The sequence below is a fragment of the Haemaphysalis longicornis genome, unplaced genomic scaffold (assembly GCF_048455015.1).
Source record: "Haemaphysalis longicornis isolate Haplotype H1 unplaced genomic scaffold, Haemaphysalis longicornis Haplotype H1 scaffold_3, whole genome shotgun sequence".
NCBI classification, from domain to species: Eukaryota; Metazoa; Arthropoda; class Arachnida; order Ixodida; family Ixodidae; genus Haemaphysalis; species Haemaphysalis longicornis.
Window position 1 is genome coordinate 9,928,420 of NW_027526335.1, and position 16,060 is coordinate 9,944,479.

The following is a 16,060-nucleotide window of genomic DNA, read 5'->3' on the forward strand; positions in this document are numbered from 1 at the left end:
GTCGACTCTCTTCCACGCTGGTTACTTGTCTACTGGGTTTAGTACGTCAAGCTTTTCCTGAAGGGAAAGTGCCCCTCGTTTTCACGACGCCATCAAAGCACGACAAAGTTCGCGGTTGCAAGTTCAATGGTGTTTTCAAAGCTTACTAACATTTTCTATTTTACTTCTGGTATTGCTCACAAATTTTAGTATTTTTCTTTTCATCTCTATCAGTTAACCACTCTTTTTGGAACTCTTTGCACGAGTTGGCCTTGTGCCACTAAAATCCAACCATACTCGTCAAAACTTACATGTAATTCAAGCAGGTTATATGCTGCTTAAAGTATGCCCAGTGGCTAATGACATTGTGGTCCAAAAAGAAAGTAGGAGAAGGTAACATTCGCACTCATTTAAGCAAAACCTATTTACGAATGAGTAATGCTGTCAATTGCTGTGGCACAAGCCATCCTACAGCCTTCCTACTGCCAGAAAAGTAGTACACCAACAAAAGGCCCAGTTTTTATACAGGATCACACTTTTTGTGCCACGAATGCAAGCGAATATACGCCCAGGGCACCTTGTGTCCTGCCCTGGGAGTATAGTAAATTTAAACGTAAATGTCATGGGGATTGGCTGGTGGCCCAGTTTCCTGGGGACGGCCCTTACTTGTGCGTGCTTCTGCTGAGGAAATAGCCGAGCAGCTTCAGAGCCTGGAGCCGGATGCTCTCGTTCGTTGAGCCCAAAAGTTTGAAGATTGCCCTGCAGGAGGGAGGGGGAGGGAGGAAGAGTCACTGCAGCTCCACAAAAGACAGCAGTCCCTCTCGCAGAGGCTGCCACTGCCCCTTGTAGAGCCCCCCCCCATACTCCAAAGGCTGAGCTGCACGACGAGACACAGCCACTCGATCACATGTCCAGCAGCTGCCACCCCCTGGCACGTGGCCCCGTGATTTGGGGCACTTGTGCACAAGCTTAGTGGCTGCCACACAGACTCAAGCTCAAGAGACATTGAGCTAGGGGTGGATCGAGTTGCCGACTAGGAAAAATGTCTTTGCACCTGCAGTGGCCTATCTAAATGGGCCCTAATCGGCTAGTTAAACAAAAGTGCCACCTACAAGGAACAACAGAACCACAGCACTTTGGCCTCCGAACTACTAATACTCCCTTGCAAGAACTTTGCATAGTCTCACTTAACAACAAAACTTCCGCTAAATGAAACAGGCTTTACCATACATCCAGGATCTGTTAATCGAGATTTTGATATACTTCAGCGCCTGTTCTTTCGGGCTCCCCAGGGGAGAGTGCAAGGCCTTGAACAACGTAATCAGCCCCAGGTATGAGGCATCATGATTTATGCTACTGTTAATCCAATGCATGTTTGTAATGCTGCTGGCCCCTCGTAATGTACAATGCCCTTCACCGAGGCCTTCATTTGACAACATCGATGCCACATCTTCCATGCATGCACCGTTGTAGCCCCAATGAACAGCTATTCAAACACTCTCCCACCTGTGCAGCACTGCATGCAATTTTTCCACAGCAGGAAAAAGTGTTCGAGGTCAGCATAAGGCAGCCTTTCTGCAGCACAACCATTTTGCTCTTCACCTCACTAGCGATGTGATAAGTTTTTTTTGGTTGCTACGTTTAACATGCCCCACTAAATTTGTCATACAGCCTACTTATCAACATGCACCCTGCCTCCCTTCAATTGACTGCTTCAGTGAGAATTCATGCAATTGCACTAGCTTTTGCAACAATTTGTACAATGTGCAGTAACAATACCGACAACTGGCTGGCTTAGCACAATGAAACAGCGTTAAAAATAATGAACAGCAAAAAGAAAAAAAGACAACAGAACTGCTGACAAGCGTGTCTGTCAGTCCTCCCCAACGCTAATGCAATTATCAGTGCATGCTATGTGCATCACTGATCAACAATCACCCTCTTATGCAACAATTGCAAAAACGTTCCCTCCGTGATTCCCTCTCCCCCCCCCCTCCCCCAACCCCCCGTGCAGTGGCACTTTGGCAGCAACCATATCGTCTCCCCGAGGTGCATATCCATTTATGGAAGCACAAAAGCACTCGCTTTGCAAGCCCTTTCTACTGCTGTATGCACACAACTCACAAGTTGTACAACCCCGTGATAGTTCAAGAGTTCAATTGAATGAATGAATAAATTTATTATAGAAAGGATGGTACTCTGGCCTGTTGGGGGAAATAGGGGAAGGGGTTAAAAAAAAATTGTGCTAAGACACAAATATATACCATGTTCATTGGCAATAATTGGTTGATAAAGCAGACAGTGACAAAAACAGAAATGCGATTGCTGCCAAAGATTCCCCCCCTGCTATTACTACTACCCCGTGCATTGTGATTTGGGATGTAACAAATTGTGAATGCATACTGGCACAGCTCATTAAAACACTACACGCTTGTGAATAGACAAAAGGTTTGTCAGCAACTTTTGAGTGGTAAACCCGCAATTTCTGCTGAATGTATCATTCCCTTGGCCTTCATTTATGCTGCCCACCACTCCAGACCCCCCAGAAAGAGGAGAGGTCTAACCTCCAGGCTAAAGCTGGACCTCCCTTGGTCTCCCCTTGAGGCCTTCATCAGGACAAAAAAGCGTGCAAGAAGCCTGAATCGAGAGCAGCCCTCACCTGACACCATTCTTACAGTCAAACGCTGGAACCATGGAAGCAGGATGCTCGGCCATCAGGTTCATAAGCATTTGGAGAACATCATGAAGGTTTTCATCCTGCAAACCCAAAGCATTTGGATTCAGCTATTGCAACCGGACAAGCCTTGTTTTTACAAGTGGTGGACAGGATCCACCTCAGATCTGAGTACAGCAATACAAATCCTGGCAGTCGTTTGCAAGTACAAGCCCAATAGAAAGTTAAATTCTGAGAAATATGAAATAAAGAGAGGGTGGGGGGAACACAACCAAGAGGGCAGCTGAAAAAAACATACAAACAAACTTGTTAAAAGCTATGGCCACACGTAAAAACACCCTCTGCAGTACCAAACAGTTTTTAAAAGTTATGACTACATGTAAAAACACCCTCTGCAGTCCCAAGCAGTTTTTAAAAGTTATGACTACATGTAAAAACACCCTCTGCAGAATTAAACAGTTTTTAAAAGCTATGACTACATGTAAAAAACCCCTCTGCAGTACCAAACAGTTCTTAAAAGCTGTGACTACATGTCAAAACAGCCTCTGCAGTAACAAACAGTTTTTAAAAGCTATGACTACATGTAAAAACACTCTCTGCAGTACCGAACAGTTTTTAAAAGCTATGACTACATGCAAAAACACCCTCTGCAGTACACTGGTACCAAAAACTGCAAGCTTGCTTCCAATACATACGATGCAACACTGCACAACTGAACTACCAACATTGAGACCAGGAGTGGGAAAGCAGAAACCTTTAACTGAAGTGAAATAAAGCTGTGCCCTTCAATCTTGACTGAAAACAGTGACACAGCTGCACACACAAAGAGTGACAGATGTTTTGGCTGCACCAACCACGACACACCCCACTGCGGGTTTGCACTAATTGGGAGGGTGTGTAACCATTCCTAAAACTTCACAGTAGGGGCACAGATTTTGTGCACTCTGCGCAGGCTGGCGTGACGTATGCAAAAGCACAGGAACTCTCTCTCGGTCTACTCAATTTGTCATTATGGGCTGCCCAAAGCTGCTACAGAGCAGCTCCTGATTTTACTTCGCCCATTAGGTCTTCATTGTGACAGCAGTCAGTCCTGGACTGCCCACGAACTGCTCTGAACTGCTCAGGACTACAAAGTATAGCGACCATTTGACAGCCTCTCGCTGGTACCTTCCCCCCTCCTAAGATCCTTTTCTCCAAACCAAGCTGAGAAACACCGCAAAAAGCATTTCCCGGGTGCTTCCTGCTTGATGGTCGCTATAATGCTGGTCCCCTAGGCAACCTCAATTCCATGACCAGGGGACGAAGCGAGTCTCTCGTTAGAAGGGTGGACCCAGTCAGCCACCACGGATGACTTAGCAAGCTCGTGGAGACTATCTTCCACCTATAAGCTTGCAACGGCCACTCCAGTGTTGTACGCTTTGCCCGAGCATTATTTGTTGACTCGCTCTGAGCGCATTCTTGGCACCTTTTGTGAGTCAACCAAACAGTCAGTGGCATCTTCCTCATGCCCTGAAAAGGATTGCGGCTTTGGTTCTCGATGCTCTAGTCTGCTATAGGCAATGCAGTCTCTGGGGGCTTTGGTTCTCGAAGATGGCTTGGTGGGCTAGTTGGTAAAGCATCTTAAACATGGCTAACAGCGAACTTGGACAAGGACAAACCAAGAAAGACAGGACACAGCACTAAACTACAATTGAATTTTCATGTTCTTGTGTTCTAGTTTGCTAGCCAGGTAAAGCAGCCTCTAGTCCACGGTGTTTGTTTAAGAAAACCTCTTACCTCGTGGACAGTGGTGAGGTAATTGAGGATGCTCTGCAGTTCGTCCTCCTTAACGCCATTGCCCTTGAGAATGAGCTGCTTGAGGAAGATCAACATGTAGGCTCGGATTGCCAGGATATCATTCTGGTTTGGACGGGGGCCGTCTGCAAGGGGCACGCAGTCCGTGTCGGCTTCCCAAGAGAGAGCGACCCGGGGGAGAGGGCACGAGCGCGCACAGCACTGACACTTTCCGAGTCCAAAGCTTTTACATGAACATGCACTAAGCCCGAGTGCAGAAATGCACTTGCACCTAGGTCCTATGCTACAAGGGATCACAGGACATAACTTGGCAGTTAAAAAAAAATTCTAAGGTTCTAAGATTCTAAAAGTTCTAAAAAGTTCTAAAACTTCCTGCTACATCATGAACAGCACGCAAAAGAAGGCTGAGAGCCCACTGCAACATCCACAGCTAACTCTAAACAGTCTAGCACCTGGACATAGCTGTGCACAGAGGTCTCCATACATCAGAGCAAGACAGAGAGGGATGAGAGATAGCAGAGAAGTTTCCCCCTGAGCAATACCGGACTTGGTCAAACGCCCAAACAGCAAAGGATGAAGCAATGACAACTGCGATGACCCCAACGAGTAAGCGGGGGGATCAGAGAGGCACATTCCAGCGCAGTGCCCACAGCAGCAGCAGCAGAGACTGACCGAGGCCCTTGGGGGTGATGCCGCTCTTGTTGCGCGGGTTGAGGACCCAGTAGTAGTACTTGAGGGTGTGCATAGTCTGCAGGACGGTGCTCACACGCCGCACATTGTTGTAGATCTGCGTGTCTCCCAGGAACTCAGTGGCCAGGTACGCGTACAACTTGGTCTGCACCTGCACCAGCCCACAAGTGGGAGCAGCTCTTCTTCTGGGTACTGCACGAGTGCACTGAGCACGCTTGGGAAGCTTAGCTGGCACTGGCATTCGGCAGCCCACTTATACGGATGCTCATTGCAAGAATACATTGGACACTATAGCAAAAAAACTGCTGTTGCACCATCACCTTCACTCTACATTATGTGGCAAAATAAATTGTTACTGCAGTGAAAGCTCGTTAATTATAGCTTCAATAATTTTAATTTACAGGTAGTTTGAACTGCGTGATTTATTCCTTCCAAGTTCCGTAGAAATAAAAGCCTGTTTCTTTCGAATGTCTGTAGGTTCTGCCACAGGTAATTTTAACTACACACCACCACCTCAGCAGCTTGGCGTTTGGAACACAGCGGGAAAAAAACACCCACTGCATGCTTTGGAGCAAGCAACAGTAATTCCAATAGCAAACTGCTATCGGCACTGAGGCTTCAGCACACACGCTCTGCGAGGAAGCCAGCCACGTCTGCTCAAAGATGGCATCACAGCCACCAAGGTGGACATTTCAAAAGATGTCTCCTTCGCAGACTATGTAACATTGGATCCATGTGCAGTGGCGCGTCTGGCACTGACAGATGAGACATTATTTCTCCAGTCAGAGGTGTACAAGGTGTACTGCCAGTTGTGACCATGGGGAGGACTAAGTGCCAGTGCAGTCGTTCACTTTGAAGTCATGGCCGATTGAATGAAACACGTTCCCTGACTAGTTTCGAAGAAGATGAAGGCCTTTCTTCACAACCACTCATTCAAGCCAAAAAGTGCGGGCAGTCGCTTTCAAGGATTCAAGGCAGGCTGCAATCGTAGACTTGTTCAAGCATTAAATTGTTGGCATGCCCTACTGCATCCCCATCGTGGTGTGAAGCTACTCTTCTTCTCTTCCGTTACTTCAAACTTTCATTATTTCAAACTGATACAGCTCCGCTGCACGGTACAAACTAATGAGCTCCTACTGCATTGCAATGCTGCCAGCCATTCCTCACCATATGCTATAACAACTGAACATCACTGTACGAGTCACTGTAGAATGCAGTGTTGGGATCCAATTGTCAGAGTATGAGTGTATTCATGATACATGTAACCAAATGCTCCCTTCCTTTCCGATGCCCCTACTAGCATCTGATCTTCAGCTCTCAGCCCATGCAAAAAGCAGATAAGGGTCCCTACACACACAACGAAAGCTTTCACACTATGCTATTGCACTTGGATCAATGTGCGTAACCATTTTTGGTTTTAATAAAATGTCCCGATACTAAGATCAAACCTGCCAATCATTCTGCTGGAAAACAAAGGTGAGCAGATTTAATGCCAGCACTAAGACTGGCTCTGTCCTCGTGCCAAGGTTACTGCAGTATTTCCTACTAATATAGTGCTGAATTGCTTGGGATTGGGCGAGTTGGTTTATACCGACTGAAAACTTCAGCTGGAATGAAAGAACAGGACATCAGAAGGAAGCACGGACACAATGCTCACTATAGTCAGTTGATAGTCAGCATTGTGCCTGTGTTTTGTTTTGACGTCCTGTTTTGTTTTTTGTTTTTGTTTAAGCTAAAGTTTGCAGTCAATAACACTGTTGAACTATCAACATGTCAAGTTAGTTTCACTAAAAAATAAAAAAGAAGAAAAAGAAAACCTATTCTGCATACAGGCAAAATTCCCTTATTTCTGCTCCAGCAATATTAACAGCTAATTGCCAATGAAGGGCCATCCCTGAGCAGTCTGAAACAGTGACTTCTATGCCCTGCATACAGCAAAGGACCACATAACAGAAGCCACAGAACAAGCTGGCACAACCAAAACGCCCAAGCAGAGGCAGCTGCGAGATCCTGCTGTAGGGGGTGCAGGTTAGAATTTACGCCTGGAGTGTCTTTGCGAGGCCACTCTTTCTCTTGACTAGCATGTATTGCTCGTCGCTGCAATGCCCTCCAGGGGGCCGACACGCCTAATGCTAGGCAGGGGTGCCAGAGGAGCTCGTCAGCTGCTGGGGGGGAGAGGGAGAGGGGGAGAGCGCACTCACGGCGGTGGGCGTGTAGATCCAGAGGGCCGGGTTGAAGAGGATGTGGTCAAGCAGGTGCTTGAGCAGCAGCTCCCCGTTGCTGCTGTACACGGTCAGCAGGTGCTTGGTGAGCGACAGGAATGAGTGCAGCACCTCGTCCGTCATGTGCTCCCGGGACGCCTGGGGGCCACAAGGACGGGTCAGTCGGCACGTGGGACCCCGTGTTGCCTTCCTTGCATTGCTGATACCCCCTCTCCCTTTTAACTTGGTGAGTGAGTGTTAATTTCAGCCCGAGCAAGTGTGGCCGTACCAGTGACAGGAGTGATGCTTAATTAAGTACACAGTCCACTCCCACTGCACAATGCGGTAGGAGTAATGCTTCTCCCCCAAAACTCCAAATGGCCATGGCTCTTAAAGGCGTTACAGAGCGGATAATATAAAGAGAAACACGTATATTATTACATATGTCTACCAACAAACCTATCGGAACGTATCAACACAGCTAATGACTAAATCCATGTTTGAAGCGCAGGCAGACGAAACACAAGAGGAGGAGGACAAAACGTCTTGTGTTTCGTCTGTCCGCGCTTCAAACATTAATCAGATCCAACTAGCTCAAATTTCCGTTCTACTGTAATGACTAAAGGTCAGAAGAAAGCGAATGGAGAGCATTTGAGAGATGCCCATGCTCAAACACATCTGCACTCAAATGCAGTAGCCTCCAAGCAAGAAATACTTTGTATAACACTTTGCTCGCTAATCATTTCCAAATGTTGTGCATGAACCACACCATGGAAAAAGCATCCTCAGGGTGAGCCATCAATGGCTTGACAGTTAAAAATATCTTAAGCAGTGCACCTTGCATAATTGAGAGGCACACAACTGCCTTCAGCATGCTCATTTAGCAACTTACCGAACGCATACAGCCCATGTACACTCCCCTCACATGCAAAAGGCACCCACTGAAAACACATTTCCTCACGGGGAGGCAAGCGCAGAGTGGCACCAGAGCGTGCACAGGCGGGGAGGAGGAGGAAAGCAGCGGGGCACGCACCCTCTGTAGCTGGTAGCTCATGACTAGGAAGCCCTTGTTCTGGATCATGTGTTGCTGCACCGTGTTGCTGCTCTCGCACATCTCGCAGATGAACCCCATCAGCGTCGCACTGCGTGCCAAGGAGAGACCATGACCACACTGCACATACCACTACAGACAGACACTGGCCAGCACCACCGGAGCACGGTGCTAGTGCTTAAAAGGCACACCTATTGGGTGATGCAAAAAGAGTGGACTTTTCGTCACTGGGCTGCCGTCTGGAAGCTCACTTCACACGTGCCAACTTTTTGTTTACGGGGGGGGGGGGGTGGAGAGAAATGATCTTTTGTGCAGTCATTTATCAAATATCTAAACGTGGAATTTCGGCTGACCCAAAAGTGGCTTGCTCTTTTCAGTAAATTCTCGACATGCTCATGCCCACACTGATCATGGGTGAATCACTTTTTGACTGAAACCCATCTGGCTGCAGTGAGCTCGCTTTTCACAAGACTGGCATCCAGATACAGTAGGAGGGCCACCACCCTCAGAGGGGTGCACGGATTTTGACCTGGACCTACTGCCAAGGTTGAGCACTGTGCCACCATGTCGTGGTGAACACCATGCCACAAATTACCAGGCAACATGAGAAAGATCCCCCTATTTTGTTCCGTCTTTTCATCTTGAGTATGCGAAGAGGTGTCATGTCTTGATCTGAACGGAATGACCTGACGTCGTCGTCATTCTCTCAACAGCACCAAAATACAGTGCTGGCCAGAGGGATACCAAGGGATCATCAAGCAAGAACATCAGAAACGACCAGTGAAAGAACTCACAATTTGCTCTAGTCCCTACTTTTAGGTCCGCTCTGCATGCTACAAAGCAGAGTACTAAGTTTGCAGACTTATTCATGATACTCTGTAATCTCAGAGCAGATTACATTTTGACATAACTAACCTGTTCCCATCTTTTCCTTCGCTGCCTCCCTGCCCTTCTTTTGATGCACAAAAAATGCGAACTCAATTTTTTCCTTCAGTGAAATTTATAAAAACATAAAGTGTGATGATAAGTGATGGTTTGGATCCCCTTTTCCCTCAGACGTGGAGTGGACCCACCGCACCACCACCCCTGTTGACGAGGGGGTCTTCGTGCTCCACAGCTTCCACACGTGAGGAGCGAAATAACTTGCCTCCGCCTCCCACGAGTGGCAGCATCCCCCTCGCCATCATTTTGCACCTCACGGGAATGTATAGATGTGCCAGGGCAAACTCGCACACACTGGGGGACAAGTGTTTGCGTAGTGCCCGGCACGCATTATATTTTACTATGCAAAAGAAAGTATCTGCAACACCACCCTCTCCCGTGACAAGGGACCCATTGCAACGGCACCCAATAGAGTTCTTCAATAAGCACCAGTTGTGAAACTCTGCTTAATACCCCTGCATTGAAGCAAAGGGGCAAGTGTATTGGCGCAGCACCTAAGGGACAAAAACTGAGCTCTGTCAACACTTACTTCATAAGGAAACTTGTTTTTCAAATTATAAAACATGAAATTCATGATTCTTTCTTTCAAGACTTAGAGCAGCAGCTGCAAGTGTGTGAATACCACTTCAACTTTCTGCGGACAGATGACAGGCTAGTCAACCTGCTCCATGTTTTCCCCCGTCTGCCCCACGGTCAACTGTGGACCAGTTTTTGATACACGGGGCCCATGGAGAGCTTCCCAAGCGGTGTACATTGAGTAAGCGTAAAGGTGCCCGGAGGCCCACCCACCAGATGTTTGGCCTGCGGGGCTCCTGCAGGGCGGCCAGGCCCATGGGCAGGTCCAGCTGGGCCAGCAGCGGGAAGAGCACCTGGATGCCTCCGATGGAGTTGAGCGTGCTGTGGATGGAGTACGTGCTCACCGCCTTCACATCCTGCGTGGATAAAGGCACACACGCAGATAGAGTCAGCACCTGCCTTTCCTTCGACACATGCACAGCCACTCACCACACAGGCAAGCGCAGGGACCAGCGTCTACTTACAGCCCGGCACAAACACGGGGCACAGCGGGACTACTGCGTACATGGCTGAGCTGTGTTTGGAAGAGGCCTCAGCTCCTCTGATTCCCCTTCCCTTCTCCCTGGTTATGGCTTCGATTACACATTGTGGCCGCAGTTTGTCCACACATTTTCACATCTCTGTTGCTCAGCACTCGGAGCACACTAGGGAAGCTTTCTTTGGTCCTACAAGAAAATGTGCACCCCAGAAACAATATTTCAACACCCGTTTTACACCCTTTAAGCTTACAAACATCTGACTTTGTACCTCATATGACCATGAGTGACACTTTTATGGGGTATGGGCAATTATGGGAGAAAATGATGAAAAATGAGGGCTTGACGACAAAAACAATGGCAGAATCCTGAGCCCGAATGTTCCTAGCTCATACCGTTGTGAAACAAAACTGCATGCAACCCATCATCCAGGGGCTGACAAGCCACATTTAAATTGTCTGATTTCACAGAATCAGCTGTGGCTTTGACAGGAAAGTCAATACAGGTGAACAGCCATGCTTGTGTGACATTTAGAGTCATAGTTTTGTTTTGACAGTGATGATCAGCAAGGGGAGATTGCTTCACGAAAGTTCCCCCAAATTGTCCACTCTGGGCATACTGAATGTTCAGAAGTTCAAGAGACTTCAAAGGTAAGAGGTTGAAATTACGAAGAGATTGCCAAGTGGCCTTCCGAGTTTCAAATTTGGTCTCATATTGCACAGTTGGAATTTGTTCAAAATAAACCACAACATTTTGCAAGCCCCACTGCATGTGACCTCATGGATTAATTTTCAATAAGCTCGCATAATGCTACAAGGCCGTGCTCGATATAGGAGACAAGAAAAGGAAGAGCACCTGTGAGGTTTGGCTAGAGCTTCAGATGTGAAGCTTGGCAGCTGGATTACTCCGACTAGAAGGCCTCCTAAGAGCCAACATGTCACACCCAAATTTCAGTGCAGGCTGGTATTAAAGTTCCCCACAGATTTCACCAGTTTTAACGTGTGCCTTTTGGAGAACACAGGCTAGGCTTTTTGTCTGAAATGAATGTGTAACGTTTAAATGTCTGCACTGGACCTGTAGGACAACCCTTGGCTGAGCAATATGCATGCACATTATGTATAGCCTTGTGGGCATCTGCAGAACAATCCTCGAATTCGTCAGAGAGTACTACACATGACATTCAGATTTCCTGAAGTTGATGACTGCTGGATACCACAAGGATTTCTGTAGTGCAATGAAATCTCAAGGAAGAATAGATGCTGGTGACAAGTGTAAACTACATATTCATTAGGAACCTTTCAAAACCGCAGGGAGCAAACGTTAGCCCTTGCTTGTACCCACTCTTCCTTGCAAGCCTTTACTTTCGTTGTGTATTTTTGTTTCATGATGAGCACAGAAATGTGAGCCAGTACAGCAGTTGCTGCTGGGGACTGTTGTGCCACGACAGCAGCTCTGAAGACAGGCTCGTGCGTAGGGGCCTCTGAGTGTTGGCAGGTGCGGGCAGGAGGAACACTCGCCTGGAGCATGAGGGCGTGCGGGGTGTGGACGTAGTAGGAGACGTTCCCTTTGGGCGCTGCCTGCAGGCACAGCTGGCTGTCTGTGGCCACCGGGTTGTACATGAACACCAACGCGCTCGACAGCTTCCCGTCGTACAGCACCTGCACGGGACAGGACGAGGCACTCAGCCAGCCGTTCACTCGGGAGGAGGGGAACTGACCAACGAGCTCTTCTAGCCAAACCAGCCAGCCGTAGCACTTCAAAAGGGCTCGTCATTTCTTTCGCTCCAAGCTCTGCTTGCACAGCGGCCTACTAGTAGCATGCAGAAGTGCTCCAGCAAGGACCTCACAAAGTCTTCCCACCAACAGCTTGGTGGCAAAAAAAAGAAACAAGGGTGAATCGGCTACACAACAGCAAAGCTTCAACAAGCAGGGCTGGGCTCTCCTTCTTTTCCAGTGCAGGAGACCTCGGTATGCTGCACCCTACACATACTGCGTATGTTATACCCACAGTATAGTCTGAATGGCGACAAGTGCTCGATTTCCTGTTGCACAGCAACGGCGCAATAAAACAACCGAATTCTTCCATTTGTTTGGCACACGGTAGAGGTAACAATTTATTACTGCGAGGGCTGAATTGCCCAAACCCATAACTTGTATACCCTGCAAGGCAGGGTAATACTTTTTTTTAAAGTTCGACTTAACCACAGAGCAAGCAAAGGAGCAAGCACTGCACACACAAAGAAAAAGGCACTTACGCGCTTCAGGCTTTCGGGGAGGGCCATGCTCTCGCCTTCAAACCGGAACTGGCTCTGCAAGGGAAGAGGCTTTTCTTGGGCACCATGCCATCAGGATATAAAACAAAGCAAAAAAAAGGAGGCGTCCGATGTTATAACACAACTAAAGAATAAAAATTTGATAGCACTGCACTTTTTCCCAGCTGAGACTGTCCATGGCCAAACGTGTTCTAGGTAAAATACTGGGCTTTGTTGCAGCTAAGGGCACTGCCTAATTCCCCTCTCGTCTTTTGCAGAGAAATCACCTCTCCTTGTTGCAGCTCCTGATGGCGTGTCATAGTCATCACTCGTAATTTTACCTGGTGATGATGCCTTACATATTCACTCTTGCACCATCAAATGCGTTAAGCTTGGACGCTGAGGTGCCACAGAAGAAACTGACAGGGCAGCTGAAGAGAGTAGCTCTTCAACATGTAAATTTGGAATTGAATAGGACCACATACTAAAAAACTGTGAATATTTGCAAAATATTTTGAAGTTGGAAAACACAAACACACTGGGGGAGTTGTTTCAATAAACTTACATTAAGACATGCCTCGTTGAAGATGGAACCAAAGTAGAATAAGTGGAGCCAAATGGAAATTTCTTTCCCATATTGTTTGGTAAAAATAAGTTTTCAGCAGATGCCTGTAAAAATTCGTGGCTAGTATCTTCGAAGGAATTGGTAGGAAAGTAGAAATGTGAAGGCTGCATCCATACATGTGCAAACAAGACCTGCTGCTCATCTAAGTGAACAGCGGGTGACGTGCCACCAAGCCTTTAGGGGAGATGAACCGGGATCCTGCTCCTTATTCCACTGTCACATCTAGGAGCATCGCTCCAAGCTCCCCATCGCTGCCGACCCACCCGCAACTCCTTTCAAGAGAAGAATGAAGCCCCACTGCCCCACTCCTGGCTAAGTTCCCACACTACTAAGGGTCACAGCCAGTTGGTGAGGAGAAGGCCGTGATAATGCACTCTTCAGTATGTACCAATGAGCCCCAGCTTAGAGCCAGGCCTGCACCACAACACCCTTTGATGAGTACCGGCAGAGTGACGTACCTGGTAGCCCGGCCCTAACCGGTGGATGGCGCACACCTGGTGGGCCGTCAGGGCCTCGGAGAACAGGTACACGGCCGACATCTGGCCACAGAACACATGCTCGTCGTCCAGCTCGGGGGCCGCCCCAATGTAGCACTTGTCGAAGGGCTGCAGACACGGGCGAGCCACACAGATCAGCCTTGACACACTGGCCACCACCAAGTGGCACTGTGACACCCGGTCTGAACTAGGCAACATCGGCACACACACTGGAGCTTCCAACGGTGAGCACATTATGTAAAATTGTATAACAGTTTCACATGGAATTACACAGCTTAGCATTATACTTTGCAATGTTTTTGCTAAGCACAATTAGACGGCACTTATCCGAGCTTACCTTTGTCTGTAAAGTAAAATGTTTTCAACGCTTTCATAACCACATTCCTAGGGATGCTCAAGCGATGTGGAGAGACACAAATTAGTTTATTCATTTCCTTAATTATGTAAACAGTGTCTGCCAAAAAGTCATTAATTTGCCCCTTCTTGAATACATTTTCACCAGCCCGACGTGTCGCAGTGCTGTGCCCCAAGAGTGTCCCAAGTGTGCCCCAAGCACGCCTCAAAAATGTCTACACCCCCTCCCCCCCCCCCCCCCCTCCCCCTTCCTTCCCCCCAAAAAACATTTTTAAGCTACAAGACTATAGGCACTTATACCTGGACAAAATTCTTCGTGCTGACAGGACACTTCTGGCAGAAAGTCAGGATGCATTATGTCATAGAATAGATGCACTGCATCTATTTCCATGAGCACCACCAGTTTCAGTTTTATAGACAAACGTCCCCCGATGATGTGTGACACTAATGTTTCCGCGTTGTTTAAATGTGCAACCTCTCACAACATTTCAGTCATATCAAATGCACACGTCCCCTGACTAACGCCGAACTAGCGGCTGCCGAGTGTCCTACGTCACTGACGAAGTATGAAACGTGACCACGCTTAGCAGCTCCTATTAGCGCTGCTCGTATTTAGAGGTCGTCATTACTGTTCAGTAGCGACGACTAAACTCACACAACGTGCTCCGTGAATATGTCAATGAACCTCAATCTTGAAACAACGATACGTACGAACGCCTCGTTAGGCTAAGAAAACCACGACCAAAGTACTCTTCAGGGCCGATGCACTCCGGCAAGTGATACAGAACTCTCAACGCAACAAGCACTGTCTGCTTGACACAAACGACCATACAACCTACCAAACCAGGTATCGTGCACAATTCTCTGTAGCATTGGGCGAAGGGGCCGTCATTTGTGCAGTTTTCAGTGAACCAGTGAATTCAAAGGAATGTGTCGTCTGTGCCGCTTCAGTGCGGTAGAATGATTCCACCACCCACATGCCAATAAAAAACGTGAAAACCGATGCAATGCGTTCTTTATATTTACCTGGAGAAAAACCGGTGCAGGCTCAGATAAGAGCTTATAACAATCTAAGTGTAATAACAATCTATAACAATCTAAACCCTCTTTACACTATGGGAAGGCACATACAAACACTTTTTCTTGCTTTTGTTGGGTACTCATCAATGCACACAAAAACAATTGAACGTTTTTATGGCCTGAATAACGAGTAACTCCAAACAAGTTTTTCATGGTCTTGTAACAAATTTGTTCCACACGGGAATGCCACTATATTTTGCCCACATGCTGCCCGACATTTCATGCATACATTGCATGAGTAAACAAAAAATGCAGTGAAATCTCCAATATAAAGGAATTGTTACACTACATACAAAAAAAAACACACCATACATGACCGCCGCCGTCAAAAGTAAAGGCATGAAATTAAGAAATACAACCAGCATACCAAGACATCTTAAAGTAACACAAAAGCTTCCAATTTTACCTTTCACCAACGTGAATGTTCGCATTAGTATCCAAATACTTCAAGCAGTGACGAGCTCAGATAATGGTGTCACAAGAAGGCTATTTAACAAGCAACCACCGCCACCCACAGCACCGAATCCGAACACCCAACAAAGGAGACGTTTTCTTCTTCCGCACAAATTTTTTGTCGGCTTATGGTTGCTTTAGCTAGATGGACTTACGCTAGGGGGTACGGATTCGCCACAACAGTCATTACCTCCAAAGAACTCGCTCGGACTGCCAGCAAAAAGCACACGCTAAAAAACAGGGTAACAAGTAACACCTAAACAAAAGTGACAATGTGGCTTGCTAAACGTAACCGCATAAAAAAAATTCTCTCTTCCGACAGCCTCACGGCTTTAACAGCCAAGCCCACACAACTCCGTCTGCTACACTGGTGGTGCTGGTTGGCCAATAGAGAGTTATAGCAGAGCGGAGAACCGG

General features: G+C 47.4%; 1 protein-coding gene across 2 annotated transcripts in view; it reads right to left on the reverse strand.

The window, feature by feature from the left end:
• Rg (A kinase anchor protein rugose) overlaps window positions 1-16,060 on the reverse strand; it is a 337,821-nt gene that overhangs the window by 223,352 nt on the left and 98,409 nt on the right. For both annotated transcript variants that reach the window (XM_077702285.1, XM_077702286.1), the window contains exons 9-18: window positions 13,718-13,864; window positions 12,638-12,691; window positions 11,901-12,041; window positions 10,121-10,263; window positions 8,372-8,480; window positions 7,339-7,497; window positions 5,120-5,288; window positions 4,430-4,572; window positions 2,639-2,736; window positions 646-738 (exon numbers count right to left, since the gene is read on the reverse strand). In XM_077702285.1, coding sequence (XP_077558411.1) covers window positions 646-738; window positions 2,639-2,736; window positions 4,430-4,572; window positions 5,120-5,288; window positions 7,339-7,497; window positions 8,372-8,480; window positions 10,121-10,263; window positions 11,901-12,041; window positions 12,638-12,691; window positions 13,718-13,864 — 1,256 coding nt within the window. The remainder of the gene's footprint in view (window positions 1-645; window positions 739-2,638; window positions 2,737-4,429; window positions 4,573-5,119; window positions 5,289-7,338; window positions 7,498-8,371; window positions 8,481-10,120; window positions 10,264-11,900; window positions 12,042-12,637; window positions 12,692-13,717; window positions 13,865-16,060) is intronic.